The sequence below is a fragment of the Narcine bancroftii genome, chromosome 3 (genome assembly GCF_036971445.1).
Source record: "Narcine bancroftii isolate sNarBan1 chromosome 3, sNarBan1.hap1, whole genome shotgun sequence".
NCBI classification, from domain to species: Eukaryota; Metazoa; Chordata; class Chondrichthyes; order Torpediniformes; family Narcinidae; genus Narcine; species Narcine bancroftii.
In genome coordinates this window covers 234052870-234071199 of record NC_091471.1, presented here as the reverse complement: position 1 = coordinate 234071199, position 18330 = coordinate 234052870, and the positions used below count along the sequence as shown (strand labels likewise).

General features: G+C 43.3%; 1 protein-coding gene across 6 annotated transcripts in view; it reads left to right on the top strand.

Moving 5' to 3' along the window:
- The window catches only part of LOC138758296 (uncharacterized), a 153531-nt gene that overhangs the window by 19855 nt on the left and 115346 nt on the right, over positions 1-18330 (top strand). For all 6 annotated transcript variants that reach the window (XM_069927003.1, XM_069927002.1, XM_069927004.1 and 3 more), the window contains exon 3: positions 16444-16758. In XM_069927003.1, the coding sequence (XP_069783104.1) occupies positions 16444-16758 (315 nt within the window). The remainder of the gene's footprint in view (positions 1-16443; positions 16759-18330) is intronic.

Sequence of the window (18330 nt, the reverse complement as noted above, 5' to 3'; positions counted from 1 at the left end):
TACCTTCCATAGTTATTTTAAAAATATCCTTATTGATTTTAATAAAGAACTTATTGAAGTAGTCCTTGACTTCTGACCGTTGCGAGAAATTTAAAAATAATCTTTATTGAAACTACTGTGCACAAGTAGATATTGTGTATTAAAAGTACCATAGAGGTCCCCACTCCCCCCTTCCCCCCACCTGTGGCAGCCCGACGACTTTATTGTTTACTCAAAGTTCGTATGTGGAGTACCTTTATTCAAGGTCCTGTCCTGTGCCTATGTTGACATTCTTCATTAAAGGTTAATCTGTTGAAACTTTAAGACCTTGCTAAGCTGAGTTGCCACCAATCCTTCGGTCCCAATTATGGTCGTAAGTCGGGGATCCCTGTACACAAAAAAAATGTGATAATATAGATGTGATGATTCATTCTAACTCAATATAACAAAAGCCATATAACATAAATTATAAATCATTTCCATAATTCATATTCTAAATGATTTTTTTTTGGGGAGAAAAAAATCTCTAATAACGCCATAAAGAAGAAATTAGTGAAGAAGGAAAACTTAAAACCCCTTGTCTAACCGCGTTGCCAAATCCCATGTACAATTAGTATATAAAGAACAAATGAAGGTTAGAAAAAAAATTAATATAAGGAAAGGGGGAAAGACACAAGTCAGACAATTTAATTACATTGGAGTAAAATTATATTTGGAATGATACTTCCGAGAGTGGATGACACGTTCCCCCTTCCACACATCGGGCCACGGCCTTTTCTCCATCGTTGACTCGAAGAGCCATCTTACTTGAATGGAAAGATTTGAATCTGCCTACTTTGGCTCTCTCAAATGAGGTCATGTTTAAGTTTCGAGGAAGTTAACGAGCCGCCCATTGGACACTTCTGTCCAATTTGAAGAGACCTGGTGACCTCATGTCAATTCTTTCCACATGACTTAGTAGAATTATTTTCCCTTCCAGGCTATATTTGTTGGTGAAGGCCAGATGATTAATTTTTATCAATAAATTCTCAGGATAGGCTGCCAGGGCATTTTTTTTCAAGAGTAGGTGGGGTTTTATATGATAAATGTTTTTCTTGAAGATTTAAATTTGAGGAGATGAAAATTCAAAATTGGGAAGGGCGAAGGGACTTGGGGGTCCTCATGCAAAATACCCTAAAGGTGCCCCATCAGATTGGATCGGCAGCACAGAAAGGGAATGCTCTGTTGACGTTCATTTCAAGGGGAATAGTGTCTAGGGGTAAAGAGGAATTGATGAGGGTTGAAGGGGTCTCATCTGGAGAACAGTGTGCACTTTGGGGCCCCTGATCTTTGAAGGGATGTACTGATGTGGGAGTGAGTCTGGAGAAGGTTTATCAGGACGATTCCTGGAATGCAGGGGCTACATATGAGGAATGTTTAGCGGCTCTCGGACTGGATTCATTGGAGTATTGAAGAATGAGAGGGGATCTAGTAGAAACATTTCAAACACTGAAAAAATTGGACAGAGTCGATGGGAATAAGATGGTGGGTGAGTCCAGGACAAGAGGGCACATTCTTAGAATGAGAAGGGACCCATTTAAAGCAAAAATTTCTTTAGCCAGAGGGTTGTAGATTTGTGAAATTTGTTGCTGCCTGGAGGGCTGATCACTGGGGGAGTTTAAGGGGGAGATTGACAGGTATTGAATTAATCATAGTATCGAGGGATATGGGGAGAAAAAGTCGGAACTTGGGTGAGTTTAGGTCAGGATGGATTTGCGGAGCAGATTCAATGGGCCGAATGGCTTTCTTCTGTTCCTTTATCTTGTGAATTCAAGGAAATGCAGATTAACCAAACAAAACAAGAAAAGGACACGATTCTAATTTAATCCTCGAAATCTGTGATAGAGTTTTAAAGAATTATTCCCAAATTTCTTGTAGTTCTGGACACTCCCAGAACATAAGAATCAGAGAGAGGCGTCAAGAATTTTTCATTTGTCATATTGTGGATAAATATCAGAATAAAAACAAGGTATTTAACTTTGGACATATATAGTCTCACTTTAAATTGTATTAGACAATGATGTGCACAAAATGAAAATAATCTTTTTCAACCATCTGTTTTGGTGCAGGGAATGGGTTGGATTGGGAATACAAAGTTTTAAGGATTTATATATTCAAGACAACTTTGCTTCATTTGAACAATTGTGTGTAGATGGGATATTATCTTAAACTAAGCATAATATCATTTAACCAGTGTGTATGTGTAAGTGGAGTATTATCTTAAACAAGACATAATATCATTTAACCATTATTTGTGTGTGTGTGTGTGTGTGTGTGTGTGTGTGTCTGTGTGTGTGTGTGTGTGTGTGTGTGTGTCTGTGTGTGTGTGTGTAGGGGTCAGTCATCTTGAATGGCATTATGCAGGTATGGTCGCCATGCTTGCATAGCGCAGGGTCGAACATTTAAGATACTTATTCTGTTCCCTAGTCTTTGCGTTCCTGTTCTTTCCCATATTTGAGACGCAGGTAAGAGAATAGACTTTCCGGTCTTGATTCCAGATCCTGATGGCTCCCCTTTCTCTTGGAATGATTTTTTAAATTCACTTTCTCATTCTTTCTCTTCTACCTTCCACCTTTCTTCCTTCTATTTTGGGGACTTATTTTTTTGGGGAGGGAGAAGGAGGGACGGAATTTGTTGGAAACATGAACAACCTGTATCAATGTTTTCACTTCCTTCAATGTATCTGTAATGGTTAATTCTTGATACTTGATTAACCACAAAATTAAAATAAAATATTCAAGAAAAAATTATATATATTAAAAAAAACCCACCTCACCTACTCTATATATTAAAAAAACTAATTTAAAAGAATACATCTGAGCAGCTTATCCTGAGGGCGACATATATTTTGTAGCTTTTGATTGATCCCCTGAATCAGACTAGATCTCATTTGAAGAGTGAGAACATCTAATCACATTAAAAACATTTACATCAAATGAAAATAAGACATAAAAGGTCTCTGTGAATCTTCAAATTTCACTGATGAATCCAATACATGATATCTAAAATTTTTTCTGAAGATAATACGAGAAAACCAGTGAATCACTGTTGGAGTCTTTCCATTTGAATTCGATGGCTCTTCGAGCCAACAATGTAGAGGAGCTCACAACCTGTTGAGCAGTTACAGAAAAACTCTCTGTGTCTGTGTCAATCACCTAGAAAGGAGCAGTTATTGGAATTGGTTGCAGCTCCACCTGAAAAGATATTAAAAATTTCTTTCCAGTAGATTTCTAAGGACGGGCAAGACCAAAACAAATGTGTCAATGCAGCAATATCAGATTTGTATCTGAAACAAGTCGGGTTACTATTAGAAAAGTTACAAGCTGGCTTATCTTTGGACGTGTGGACATGATGCATCCCTTGGAATTGGATTCATGAATGTTGGGCATTCACCAGTTTGAAGAATCTTCAAGTTTGAAGCTTCAATCCCCAAGCCATTTTTAAAATCTTATCATGAAGTACTGGACGTAATTTCAATAATCTATCAGATATAATTCTGATAAACCATTTCTGAGAAGGATGGTTCACTTGAAAAGTATTATCCACTGTTATCTGGTGAATATACAAATGGAAAGTCCAGTAATAAGGTATTTAAGAAATTTCTAATCTATAAATATCTAAAAAAATAATATTTGGTAAGTCCTATTTATTGCCAGCTGTTCAAATGACATTAAACAACCTCCAGAAAATAAATTTGCAAAAGAAATAACACCTTTGATTTTCCATGCAGAGAAGGATCGATCAATTATTGACAGTTGAAAATAAAATTATAAGAAATAGTGCGAGATAAAATGAAGATATTATTCAATTAAAAAATTCCTAAATTGGATCCAGATTTGCAATATATGTTTGAGTATTGGATTAGATAGATCCTTATGGATCTTTGAAAATCTAAATGGCAGAGAAGTGCCCCATAAAGACGCCACCAACTCCTGGGGTGGAGATTTCAATTTTAATCTGTCCATAATGGACAATGCAATTTGTCAGAATAAAGAATACAAACAGTTAGATCATGAATATTAACAGCCCAGTAATAAAATTCTAACAATAGGAAAGAGAAGTTCTTACCCATCTTCACTGATTGTGGTCTGGAGGTGAGGAAATCCAGGATCCATTTACATATCTCAACCAAAACCATTCCCACTTCACTCTTAAACAATGCCCTTAGGTTTTGATCTCAGTGGAAAAAGCGGATCTACATTTATTCTGTCTATCACCCTCTATGCTCCAGGGAATAAAGCATAACCTGTTTAATGTTTCCCAGTAAATCAGTTCCTGAAGGACGGGCAGCATCCTCTATCAAATCTCCCCTCATTCTTCGACACTCCAGGGAATAAAGTCCCAAACTGCTTATCGTTTCCCTGTAACTCCGTTCCTGAGTCCGGGCAACATCCTCTATCAATTTTCCACTCATTCTTTGATGATCCAGGGAATAAAGTCCCAACCTGTTTAACTTTTCCCTGTCACTCAGGTCCTGACGTTCGGGAAAAATGCTCTATAAAATCTCCCCTCATTCTTCCACAGTCCATGCAATGAAGTCCCAACCTGTTGAACCTTTCCCTGTAACTAAGTTCTAGAAGTCCGGGCAACATCCACTATCAAATCTCCCCTCATTCTTTTACGCTCCAGAGAATAAATTCCTAACCTGTGTAAACTTTCACTGTAACTCAGTTCTAGGGGTCCGGGCAAAATCAACCATCAAATCTCCCCTCATACTTCTAAGCTCCAGGGAATAAAGTCAAAATCTGTTTAAATTTTCCCTGAAACTCAGTTCCTAAAGTTTGGGCAACATCCTGGATCAAATCTCCCCTCATAATTCTACACTCCAGATATTAAAGTCCAAACCTGTTTAACATTTCCCTGTAACTCAGTTCCTGAAGACTGGGCAACATCCTTGATCAAATCTTCCCTCATTCATCTACGCTCCATGGAATAAAGTCCCAACCTGTTTAACCTGTCCCTGTAACTCAGTTCATGAAGTCCGGGCGACATCCTATATCAAATCTCACCACATTCTTTTACGCACCAGAGAATAAATTCCTAACCTGTGTAACCTTTCACTGTAACTCAGTTCCTGAAGTCCTGGCAAAATCCTCTATAAAATCTCCCCTCATTCTTCCACAGTCCATGCAATAAAGTCCCAACCTGTTGAACCTTTCCCTGTAGCTAAGTTCTAGAAGTCCGGGCAACACCCACTATCAAATCTCCCCTCATTCTTCTACGTTCAAGGGAATAAAGTCCCAACCTGTTTAACCTTTGCCTGTAAGTCAGTTCATGGGGTCCGGGCAAAATCAACCATCAAATCTCCCCGCACACTTCTAAGCTCCAGGGCATAAAGTCGAAATCTGTTTATCTTTTCCCTGAAACTCAGTTCCTGAAGTTCGGGCAACAACATTCTCGATCAAATCTCCCCTCATTCATCTACGCTCCATGGAATAAAGTCCCAACCTGTTTAAACTTTCCCTGTAACTCAGTTCCTGATGTCCCAGCAAAATCCTCTATCAAATCTCACCTCATTCTTCCACAGTGTAGGGAATAAAGTTCCAGTTTGTTGAACCTTAACTAAATTTCAGAATTCCAGGCAAAATCCTTGATCAAATCTCCCCTCATTCTTTTACACTTCAGGGAATAATGTCCCAACCTGTTTAACCTTTCCCTGTAACTGAGTTCCTGAATTCTGGGCCACATCCTCTATCAAATCTCCCCTCATTTTTCTACACTCCAGGGAATAAAGTCATAACCTATGTAACCTTTCCCTGTAACTCAGTTCCTGAAATCCCAGCAAAATTCTCTATCAAATCTCCCCTCATTCTTTTACACTCCAGGGAATAAAGTCCCAGCCTGTTCAAACTTTCTGTGTAACTAAGTTCCAAAATTGCAGCAACATCCTCTATCAAATCTCTCCTCATTCTTCTACGCTCCAAGGAATAATCTCCTAACCTGTTTAACCATTCCCTGTAAGTCAGTTCCTGGCGTCCGGGCAACATCCTCCATCAAATCTCCCATCAATGTTCTACACTCCATGGAATAAAGTCCTAACCTGTTTAACCTTTCCGTTACTCAGTACCTGAAGGGTGGGCAGCATCCTATATCAAATCTCCCCTCATTCTTCTACACTCCAGGGAATAAAGTCATAACCTATGTAACCTTTCCCTGTAACTCAGTTCCTGAAATCCCAGCAAAATTCTCTATCAAATCTCCCCTCATTCTTCTACACTCCAGGGAATAAAGTCCCAGCCTGTTCAAACTTTCTGTGTAACTAAGTTCCAAAATTACAGCAACATCCTCTATCAAATCTCCCCGCATTATTCTGCGTTACAGAGAATAATCTCCTAACCTGTTTAACCTTTCCCTGTTACTCAGTACCTGATAGCGGGCAACATCCTCTATCAAATCTCCCCTCAGTGTTCTACAATTCATGAATTAATTTCCAAACCTGTTTAACCTTTCCCTGTAAATCAGTTCGTGAAGTCAAGGCAATATCCTTTATCAAATCTCCCCTCATTCTTCTACCCTCCAAGGGATAAAGTCCCAACCTGTTTAACCTTTCCCAGTAACTCTGTTCCTGAGTTCGGGCAACATCCTCTATCAATTTTCCACTCAATCTTTGATGATCCAGGGATTAAAGTCCCAACCTGTTTAACATTTCCCTGTAACTCAGTTCCTGAAGACCGGGCAACATCCTCTATAAAATCTCCCCTCATTCTTCCACAGTCCATGCAATAAAGTCCCAACCTGCTGAACCTTTCCCTGTAACTAAGTTCTAGAAGTCCGGGCAACATCCACTATCAAATCTCCCCTCATTCTTCTATGTTCAAGGGAATAAAATTCCAACCTGTTTAACCTTTGCCTGTAAGTCATTTCCTGGGGTCCGGGCAAAGTCAACCATCAAATCTCCCCGCATACTTCTAAGCTCCAGGGAATAAAGTCGAAATCTGTTTATCTTTTCCCTGAAACTCAGTTCCTGAAGTTCGGGCAACAACATTCTCGATCAAATCTCCCCTCATAATTCTACACTCCAGGGATTAAAGTCCCAAACTGTTTAACATTTCCCTGTAACTCAGTTCCTGAAGACCGGGCAACATCCTCGATCAAATCTCCCCTCATTTATCTACGCTCCATGGAATAAAGACCCAACCTGTTTAAACTTTCCCTGTAACTCAGTTCCTGAAGACCGGGCAACATCCTATATCAAATCTCATCACATTCTTTTACGCTCCAGAAAATAAATTCCTAACATGTGTAACCTTTCACTGTAACTCAGTTCCTGAAGTCCCGGCAAAATGCTCTATAAAATCTCCCCTAATTCTTCCACAGTCCATGCAATAAAGTCCCAACCTGCTGAACCTTTCCCTGTAACTAAGTTCTAGAAGTCCGGGCAACATCCACTATCAAATCTCCCCTCATTCTTCTATGTTCAAGGGAATAAAGTCCAAACCTGTTTAACCTTTGCCTGTAAGTCATTTCCTGGGGTCTGGGCAAAATCAACCATCAAATCTCCCCGCATACTTCTAAGCTCCAGGGAATAAAGTCGAAATCTGTTTATCTTTTCCCTGTAACTCAGTTCCTGAAGACCGGGCAACATCCTCGATCAAATCTCCCCTCATTTATCTACGCTCCATGGAATAAAGTCCCAACCTGTTTAAATTTTCCCTGTAACTCAGTTCCTGATGTCCCAGCAAAATCCTCTATCAAATTTCACCTCATTCTTCTACTGTGTAGGGAATAAAGTTCCAGCTTGTTGAACCTTAACTAAATTCCAGAATTCCAGGCAAAATCCTTGATCAAATCTCCCCTCATTCTTTTACACTTCAGGGAATAATGTCCCAACCTGTTTAACCTTTCCCTGTAACTGAGTTCCTGAATTCTGGGCAACATCCTCTATCAAATCTCCCCTCATTCTTTTACACTTCAGGGAATAAAGTCATAACCTATGTAACCTTTCCCTGTAACTCAGTTCCTGAAATCCAAGCAAATATCTCTATCAAATCTCCCCTCATTCTTCTACACTCCAGGGAATAAAGTCCCAGCCTGTTCAAACTTTCTGTGTAACTAAGTTCAAAAATTGCAGCAACATCCTCTATCAAATCTCTCCTCATTCTTCTAAGCTCCAAGGAATAATCTCCTAACCTGTTTAACCATTCCCTGTAAGTCAGTTCCTGGCGTCCGGGCAACATCCTCCATCAAATCTCCCATCAATGCTCTACACTCCATGGAATAAAGTCCTAACCTGTTTAACCTTTCCCTGTTACTCAGTACCTGAAGGGTGGGCAGCATCCTCTATCAAATCTCCCCTCAATATTCTACAATTCATGAAATAATTTCCAAACCTGTTTAACCTTTCCCTGTAACTCAGTTCGTGAAGTCAAGGCAATACACTCCAGGGAATAAAGTTATAACCTGTTTAACCTTTCCCTGTAACTCTGTTCCTGAGTCCAGGCAACATCCTCTATCAATTTTCCACTCATTCTTTGATGATCCAGGGAATAAAGTCCCAACCTGTTTAACTTTTCCCTGTCACTCAGTTCCTGACGTTCGGGAAACATCCTCTATCAAATCTCCCTGCATTCTTCTACGCTCAAGGGAATAAAGACCCAATCTGTTCAACCTGTCCCTTTAACTCAGTTCAAGAAGTCCGGGCAACATCCTCTATCAAATCTCACCACATTCTTTTATGCTGGTGTGAGCTTGCAGGCGCCTCAGATTGAAGAGACTGCCATCCGTGCGGTACCGGATGTAAACAGCGTCTTCATTGTTGGGGTCTTTCATGGCTTGGTTCAGCATCATGCTAAAGAAGATTGAAAAGAGGGTTGGTGCCAGAACACAGCCTTGCTTCACGCCATTGTTAATGGAGAAGGGTTCAGAGAGCTCATTGCTGTATCTGACCCGACCTTGTTGGTTTTCGTGCAGTTGGATAATCATGTTGAGGAACTTTGGGGGACATCCGATGCGCTCTAGTATTTGCCAAAGCCCTTTCCTGCTCACGGTGTCGAAGGCTTTGGTGAGGTCAACAAAGGTGATGTAGAGTCCTTTGTTTTGTTCTCTGCACTTTTCTTGGAGCTGTCTGAGGGCAAAGACCATGTCAGTGGTTCCTCTGTTTGCGCAAAAGCCGCACTGTGATTCTGGGAGAATATTCTCGGTGACACTAGGTATTATTCTATTTAGTAGAATCCTAGCGAAGATTTTGCCTGCAATGGAGAGCAACGTGATTCCCCTGTAGTTTGAGCAGTCTGATTTCTCGTCTTTGTTTTTGTACAGGGTGATGATGGTGGCATCACGAAGATCCTGAGGCAGTTTACCTTGGTCCCAACAAAGCTTGAAAAACTCATGCAGTTTGGCATGCAGAGTTTTGCCGCCAGCCTTCCAGACTTCTGGGGGGGATTCCATCCATACCTGCTGCTTTGCCACTTAGAATAAATTCCTAACCTGTTTAACCTTTCATTGTAACTCAGTTCCTGAAGTCCCTGCAACATCCTCTATAAAATCTCCCCTCATTCTTCTACGTTCAAGGGAATAAAGTCCCAACCTGTTTAACCTTTGCCTGTAAGTCAGTTCATGGGGTCCGGGCAAAATCAACCATCAGATCTTCCTGCATACTTCTAAGCTCCAGGGAATAAAGTCGATATCTGTTTAACTTTTCCTTGAAACTCAGTTCCTGATGTCCCGGCAAAATCCTCTATGAAATCTCACCTCATTCTTCCACAGTGTAGGGAGTAAAGTCCCAGCTTGTTGAACCTTAACTAAGTTTCAGAATTCTGGGAAAAATCCTTGATTAAATCTCCCTCATTCTTTTACACTTCAGGGAATAATGTCCCAACCTGTTTAATCTTTCCCTGTAACTGAGTTCCTGAATTCTGGGCAACATCCTCTATCAAATCTCCCCTCATTTTTCTACACTCCAGGGAATAAAGTCATAACCTATGTAACCTTTCCCTGTAACTCAGTTCCTGAAATCCCAGCAAAATTCTCTATCAAATCTCCCCTCATTCTTCTACACTCCAGGGAATAAAGTCCCAGCCTGTTTAACCTTTCCCTGTAACTCTTTTCTTGAAGTCTGATCAACATCCTCTATCAAATCTCCCCACATTATTTTGCGCAACAAGCTAGCATGTTGGAACATCAGAACCATGCTAGACAAGGCTGACAACCACCGACTTGAACGTCGGTCTGCCCTCATCGCACATGAACTCCTCAGACTCGACATTGACATAGCCGCTCTCAGCGAAGTCTGCCTTGCAGATATAGGCAGCCTCCAAGAACATGGCGCGGGCTTCACACTCTACTGGTCTGGCAAGCCTCAGGCTGAACGATGCCTATCTGGTGTTGGCTTCATGATCAAGAACTCCATTGCCTCCAAACTCGAAATCCTCCCGACAGGCCACTCTGACCAGATCATGTCCATGTGACTCCCCCTTCAAAACAAGCAACGTATCACTCTCATTAGTGTCTATGCTCCAAGCCTTCAGGCTGAACCAGCAGTTCTACACTGATCTGAGCAACCTCATCCAATGCACCCCTACAGCCGACAAGGTTGTCATCCTTGGCGACTTCAACGCTCGTGTTGGCAAAGACTCAGAAACCTGGCCAGAATTCCTTGGCAAGCCTCCTGTGGAACTCTGCGCAGAACAGCGGCTTGTCATTACTAACACCCTTTTCCAGCAGAGAGACAGCCTGAAGACAACCTGGATGCATCCCCGATCCAAACACTGGCACCTCCTGGACTACGTTTTGGTGCAAGGAAGAGACAAACGAGATGTGCTCCACACCAGGGTCATGCCCAGCGCGGAATGCCACACTGACCACCGGCTTGTTCGCTGCAAGCTCAACCTTCACTTCAAGCCAAAGTTCAAGAACAGTGGTGCCCCCAGAAAGAGATTCAATGTTGGAAACTTGCAGTCAGACGTAGTGAGAGGAAACTTCCAGGCAGACCTCCAAGCAAGGCTCGAGGATTCAAACTGCCTCACGGACACGTCTCCTGAAACCCTCTGGGATCAGCTGAAAATGGCCATACTGCAATCCACTGAAGAGGTACTGGGCTTCTCTTCCAGGAAAAACAAGGACTGGTTTGATGAAAACAACCAGGAAATCCAGGGGCTGCTCGCAAAGAAGCGATCTGCCCACAAGGCTCACCTTGCAAAGCCTTCCTGGCCAAAGAAAAAACAAGCCTTCCATCTCGCATGCAGCCACCTTCAGCGCAAACTCCGGGAGATCCAAAATGAGTGGTGGACTAGCCTCGCCGAACGAACCCAGCTCAGCGTGGACATTGGCGACTTCAGGGGTTTTTACGAGGCTATAAAGGCTGTGTACGGCCCCCTCACCCCAAGTCCAAAGCCCGCTGTGCAACTCAGATGGCGAAGTTCTCCTCAGTGACAAGATCTCCATCCTCAATCGATGGTCAGAACACTTCCAATCCCTTTTCAGTGCCAACCGCTCAGTCCAAGAATCCGCCCTGCTCCAGCTCCCTCAACAACCCTTGAGGCTAGAGCTGGATGAGGTCCTTACCCGGGAAGAGACATATAAGGCAATTGAACAACTGAAAAGTGGCATAGCAGCAGGTATGGATGGAATCCCCCCAGAGGTCTGGAAGGCTGGTGGCAAAACTCTGCATGCCAAACTGCATGAGTTTTTCATGCTCTGCTGGGACCAAGGAAAGCTTCCTCAGGATGCCATCATCATCACCCTGTACAAAAACAAAGGCGAGAAATCAGACTGCTCAAACTACAGGGGATTCACACTGCTCTCCATTGCAGGCAAAATCTTCACTAGGATTCTCCTTAATAGACTAATACCTAGTGTCGCCGAAAATGTCTTCCCAGAATCACAGTGTGGCTTTTGTGCAAACAGAGGAACTACTGACATGGTCTTTGCCCTCAGACAGCTCCAAGAAAAGTGCAGAAAACAAAACAAAGGATTCTACATCAACATTGTTGACCTCACCAAAGCCTTTGACACCATGAGCAGGAAAGGGCTTTGACAAATACTAGAGTGCCTCGGATGCCCCCCCAAGTTCCTCAACATGGTTATCCAACTGCACGAAAACCAACAAGGTCGGGTCAGATACAGCAATGAGCTCTCCGAACCCTTCTCCATTGACAACGGCGTGAAGCAAGGCTGCGTCCTCACACCAACCCTCTTTACTATCTTCTTCAGCATGATGCTGAAACAAGCCAATAAATACCTCAACAATGAAGACGCTGTTTACATCCGGTACCGCACGGATGGCAGTCTCTTCAATCTGAGGCGCCTGCAAGCTCACACCAAGACACAAGAGCAACTTGTCCGTGAACTACTCTTTGCAGACGATGCCGCTTTAGTTACCCATTCAGAGCCAGCTCTTCAGCGCATGATGTCCTGTTTTGCGGAAACTGCCAAAATGTTTGGCCTGGAAGTCAGCGTGAAGAAAACTGAGGTTCTCCATCAGCCACCTCCCCACCATGACCACCAGCCCCCCCCACATCTCTATTGGGCACACTGAACTCAAAACGGTCAACCAGTTTACCTACCTCGGCTGCACAATTTCATCTGATGCAAGGATCGACAAAGAGATAGACAACAGACTCGCCAAGGCAAATAGTGCCTTTGGAAGACAACACAAAAGAGTATGGAAAAACAACTACCTGAAGAAACACACAAAGATCAGCATGTACAGAGCCGTTGTCATACCCACACTCCTGTTCGGCTCCGAATCATGGGTCCTCTACCGGCATCACCTACGGCTCCTAGAACGCTTCCACCAGCGTTGTCTCCGCTCCATCCTCAACATTCATTGGAATGTCTTCATCACCAACATCGAAGTACTCGAGCTGGCAGAGTCCGCAAGCATTGAATCCATGCTGCTGAAGACCCAAATGCGCTGGGTGGGTCACGTCTCCAGAATGGAGGACCATCGCTTCCCCAAGATCGTGTTCTTTGGCGAGCTCTCCACTGGCCACCGAGACAGAGGTGCACCAAAGAAGAGGTACAAGGACTGCTTAAAGAAATCTCTTGGTGCCTGCCACATTGAGTACCGCCAGTGGGCTGATATCGCCTCCAACCATGCATCAACCTCCTTTGAAGAAGACCGCAGAGCCCACCTCACTGACAAAAGGCAAAGGAGGAAAAACCCAACACCCAACCCCAAACAACCAATTTTCCCTTGCAACCGCTGCAACCATGCCTGCCTGTCCCGCATCGGACTTGTCAGTCACCAACGAGCCTGCAACAGACGTGGACATACCCCTCCATAAATCTTCGTCCGCGAAGCCAAACCAAAGAGAAAGAAAGATTCTGCGCTACAGAGAATAAAGTCCAAACCTGTTTAACCTTTCCCTATAACTCAGTTCCTGAAGTGCAGGTAACATCCTCTATCAAATCTCCCCTCATTATTCTACGCTCCATTGAATAAAGCCCTAACCTGTATAAACTCTCCCTGTAACTCGGTTCCTGAAGTTCTGGCTACATCCTCTATCAAATCTCCCCTCATTCTTCTACACTCCGGGGAATAAAGTCATAACCTGTTTAACCTTTCCCTGTAACTCTGTTCCTGAGTTCGGGCAACATCCTCTATCAATTTTCCACTCATTCTTTGATGATCCAGGGATTAAAGTCCCAACCTGTTTAACATTTCCCTGTAACTCAGTTCCTGAAGACCGGGCAACATCCTATATCAAATCTCACCACATTCTTTTACGCTCCAGAAAATAAATTCCTAACATGTGTAACCTTTCACTGTAACTCAGTTCCTGAAGTCCCGGCAAAATCCTCTATAAAATCTCCCCTCATTCTTCCACAGTCCATGCAATAAAGTCCCAACCCGCTGAACCTTTCCCTGTAACTAAGTTCGAGAAGTCCGGGCAACATCCACTATCAAATCTCCCCTCATTCTTCTATGTTCAAGGGAATAAAGTCCCAACCTGTTTAACCTTTGTGTGTAAGTCATTTCCTGGGGTCCGGGCAAAATCAACCATCAAATCTCCCTGCATAGTTCTAAGCTCCAGGGAATTAAGTCAAAATCTGTTTATCTTTACCCTGAAACTAAGTTCATGAAGTCCGTGCAACATCCTCTATCAAATCTCCCCTCATTCTTCTACGTGCCAGGGAATAATGTCCCAACCTATTTAACCTTTTCCTGTAATTCAGTTCCTGAAGTCCGGATAACATCCTCATCAAACCACCCTTCATTCTACTACACTCCAGAGAATTAAGTCCCAACTTGTTTAAAATTCCCTGTAACTCAGTTTCTGAAGTCATGGCAACATCCTCGATCAAATGTCTCTTTATTCTTCTCAGCTCTATGGAATAAAGTCCCCACCAGATTAAATTTTCCCTGTAACTCAGTTCCTGAAGTCCAGGCAAAATCCTCAATCAAATCTGCCCTCATTTTTTTACATTTCAGGGAATAAGTCCCAAACATTTTAACCTGTCCCTCTAACTCAGTTCCTGAAGTCTGTGCAACATGCTCTATCAAATCTCCCCTCATTCTTCTACATTCCAGGGAATAATGTCCTAACCTGTTTAACCTTTTCCTGCACCTCAGTTCCTGGAGTCCGGGCAACGTCCTCCATTAAATCTCCCATCAATGTTCTACACTCCATGGAATAAAGTCTCAACCTGTTTAACCTTTCCCTGTAACTGAGTTCCTGAAATCCCAGCAAAATTCTCTATCAAATCTCCCTCATTCTTCCACAGTGCAAGGAATAAAGTCCCTGCCTGTTGAACCTTTCAGTGTAACTAGTTCCAAAATTGCAGCAACATCCTCTATCAAATCTCTCCTCATACTTCTATGCTCCAGGGAATAATTTCCTAACCTCTTTAACCATTCTCTGTAAGTCAGTTCCTGGCATCCGGACAATATTAACCAATAAACTTCCCTCATTCTTCTATGCTACAGGGAATAAGGTCCCAATATTTTTAAACTTTCTCTGCCACTCAGTTCCTGAAGTCCACACAAAATCCTCAATCAAATCTCCCCTCATTCATTTACACGCAAGTGAATAATGTCCCAACCTGTTTAACCATTCCCAATAACTCAGTTCCTGAAGACTGGGCAGCATCCTCTATCAAATCTCCCCTCAATGTTCAACAGTCCATTAAATAATGTCCCAACCTGTTTAAGCTTTCCATGTAACTCAGTTCCTGGAATCCGGGCAACATCTTCTATGAAATCTCCCCTCATTCTTCTACACATCAGGGATTAAAACCCTCAATTGTTAAACCTTTCCCTGTAACTCAGATCCTGATATCCCAGCAAAATCCTCTATCAAATCTCCCCTCATTCATCTATGCTCGAGGGAATAAAGACCCAACTTGTTTAACCTTTCCCTGTAACTCAGTTCCTGAAGTCCGGGCAAAATCCTCTATCAAATTTCCACTGATTTGTCTCAGCTCCATGGAATAAAGTCCCAACCTGTTTAATCTTTACCTGTAACTCATTTTCTGGAGCCCGGACGACATCCTCAATCAAATCTAACCTCATTCTTCTACCCTCCAAGTCCCAACCTGTTTAACCTTTCCGTGTAACTCAGTTCATGAAGTCTGTGCAACATCCTCTATCAAATCTCCCTTCACACTTTTACACTCAGGAAATGAGGTCCCAACCTGTTTATTCCTTCCCTTTAACTCACTTCCTGAAGTCTGGGAAATATATTTTATCAAATCTCCCCTCATTCTTCTACACTCCAGGGAATAATGTCCCAAACTGTTTGACCTTTCCCTGTAACTCAGTTCCTGAAGTCTGGGCAACATCCTCTATCAAATCTCCCCTCATTCTTCTACACTCCAGAGAATAAAGTCCTAACCTGTTTAACCTTTACCTGTAACTCAGTTCCATGAAGTCCAGTTCCTTAATGTCCACAACTATTTAAACCTTTCACTGCCACTCAGTTATTGGATTCCGGGCAACATCCTCGATCAAGTCTTCATTCTTCTACAAACCAAAGGATAAAGTCCCAATCTCTTTAACCTTTACCTGTAACTCAGTTCCATGAAGTACGGTCAACATCCTCTATCAATTCTCCCCTCATTATTCTACACTCCAGGGAATTATGCCCAAACATGTTTCACCTTTACCTGAAACTCAGTTCCTGGAATCCGTGCAAAATCATCTATCCAATCTCCCTCATTCTTATACGCTTAAGGGAATCAAGTCCCAACCTGTTTAAGCTTTCGTTGTAACCCAGTTCCTGAAGTCCAGGCACATCTTCTATCATTCTTCCATGCTCTAAGGAATAAATTCCCCACCTATTTAACATTTCCCTGTCACTCAGTTCCTAGAGTCCGGGCAACATCCTCTATCAAATCTCCCCTCATTCTTCTACATTCCAGGGAATAATATCCCAACCTCTTTAACTTTTTCCTGTTCCTCAGTTCCTGAAGTCTGGGCAACATCCTCGATCAAACCTCCCCATGCTCAAGGTGATGAGAAACTCTTTGTCCATTTCATTTCAGCGCCCGCCTTAAGACTTGTAGGTGGTATTGACCGCTGTTCCGGAAGGCTGGAAGTTTCCTACAATGGCATCTGGGGTACGGTGTGCGACGATTCCTGGGGAACTCTGGATGCAGAGGTAGTTTGCCGCCAACTCGGCTGTGGCACGTTGGCGACTGCACACTCCAGCAGCTATTTTGGCTCGGGCAGTGGGTCCATTTGGATGGACAATGTTGAGTGCACTGGATCTGAGCATCTCTTGATGGATTGTCCCTTCCGTGGATGGGGGACTCACAATTGCAAACACAGTGAAGATGCAGGTGTAACCTGTCAGTCAGGTATGTATGAGTTTACTTACGCAAAGAGAAATGTTACGGAGCTCTATGTTAAATTAATGATAAATTCTAAATGATGATAAATTAAACACGGGCTCAATTTTAACATTTAAGAAGAATTTGGATAGCTATATGGATGAGATGGGGATGGAGTGCTATGGACTGGGTGCAGGTCAGTGGAAATAGTCAAAAAAATCTAGGTCAGCACAGATTAGAAAGGCTGAAGGGGCCTCTTTTGGTGTGGTAATCATTCTGAAGTTCATCCAATTGTATGAATACAATCCGATGAATTTTTACAGCTACATGGATTGGAGGGGTGTGGGGGCAGTTGGGATCAATGTGGGTGGGATAGATCGATGGATAGGACTGGTTTAGAAGGATAGGTGCAGATGGGACCAGTGAGGGTGTAATTGTTCTATGGGTAGCTCAGTTAATGTAGAGCAGTGGTTCTCAACGTTTTTCTTCTCACCCACAGACCACTTTAAGTAACCCCTCTGTGATCAGTAAGGGATTGTTTAAGGTGGGATGTGAGTGGGAAGGGAAGGTTGAGAATCACTGCTCCAGACCTAATTGTTACTGAAATATTTTGCTTGAGGTAAATGGTCATTGGCCCATTTCCTCTGGAGTTCTGAAAACGTGTACATCTCGAGTCAATGAGGGATGATTAAAACAGCGGTTTTCAAACCATTGCCGAAGACTGAGGACCAATTCCTCCCATGGGGTTTTGGCCAAAATTCCACAATTGTTATTTTCTTTCCACTGCCTCTCGGGTCAGGGTTATTGCCATCTGATTAGACAACCTGATGAAGCAGTGTTGTCCGGCCCTCCGAGGAATACACGCACACACACAGTTGGCAGATTAACTTCAGTCAGCCAACACCCTGCCCCTGCCCCCCCACTTCTCCACCTTGCGCCTTGAGCATGATGCTCTCACATCTTCTGGATTCATCTTCCGGTGTCATCGTCACAGCTGATGAGGTCGTGTGTTCTGCCAACACGATGCCCATTTTGGGGTGCAGTCATACGTCGGGAGCGGGCTGAGCACATGGCCCTGAGGTGCGCTGGTGCCCAGTGTGGCAGGGATCAACGTTCTGCAGCTGACCTCTTGCTGTGGAAATCAATCCTCTTTTGTTCCAGACTCGATACTTGGCACCCCTGACATTGTCCATGCGTTTTGAGCTTGTTACTGTCACCTGCTGTCAACCTTGCGCTCAATGTCAGTAAAACCAAGGAGATGATGGGGACTCCAGGAGGGAGTCTGGGTAACACAACCTGGTCCTCGTCGAGGGGCTTAGCAGTGGAGAGGGCCAGGAGCTGCAAACTTCTGGGAGTCAACATCTCCGAGGATCTGCCCTGGAACCTCCACATTGAGGTAAAGGCTCAGATCTGTGCGGAGTTTGAGGAGGTCCGGTATGTCACCCTACTCTCAAAAGCTTCCACATGGTGGACCTTGGAGAGCTTTTTGGTCAGTTATATCACTGCCGTGTATGGAGACGCCAACTCTCAGGACAAGAATAAACTCCAGAGGGTCGTTCACTCGGCCTGCAACATCACGGGCACCAGACTTCGCTCCCT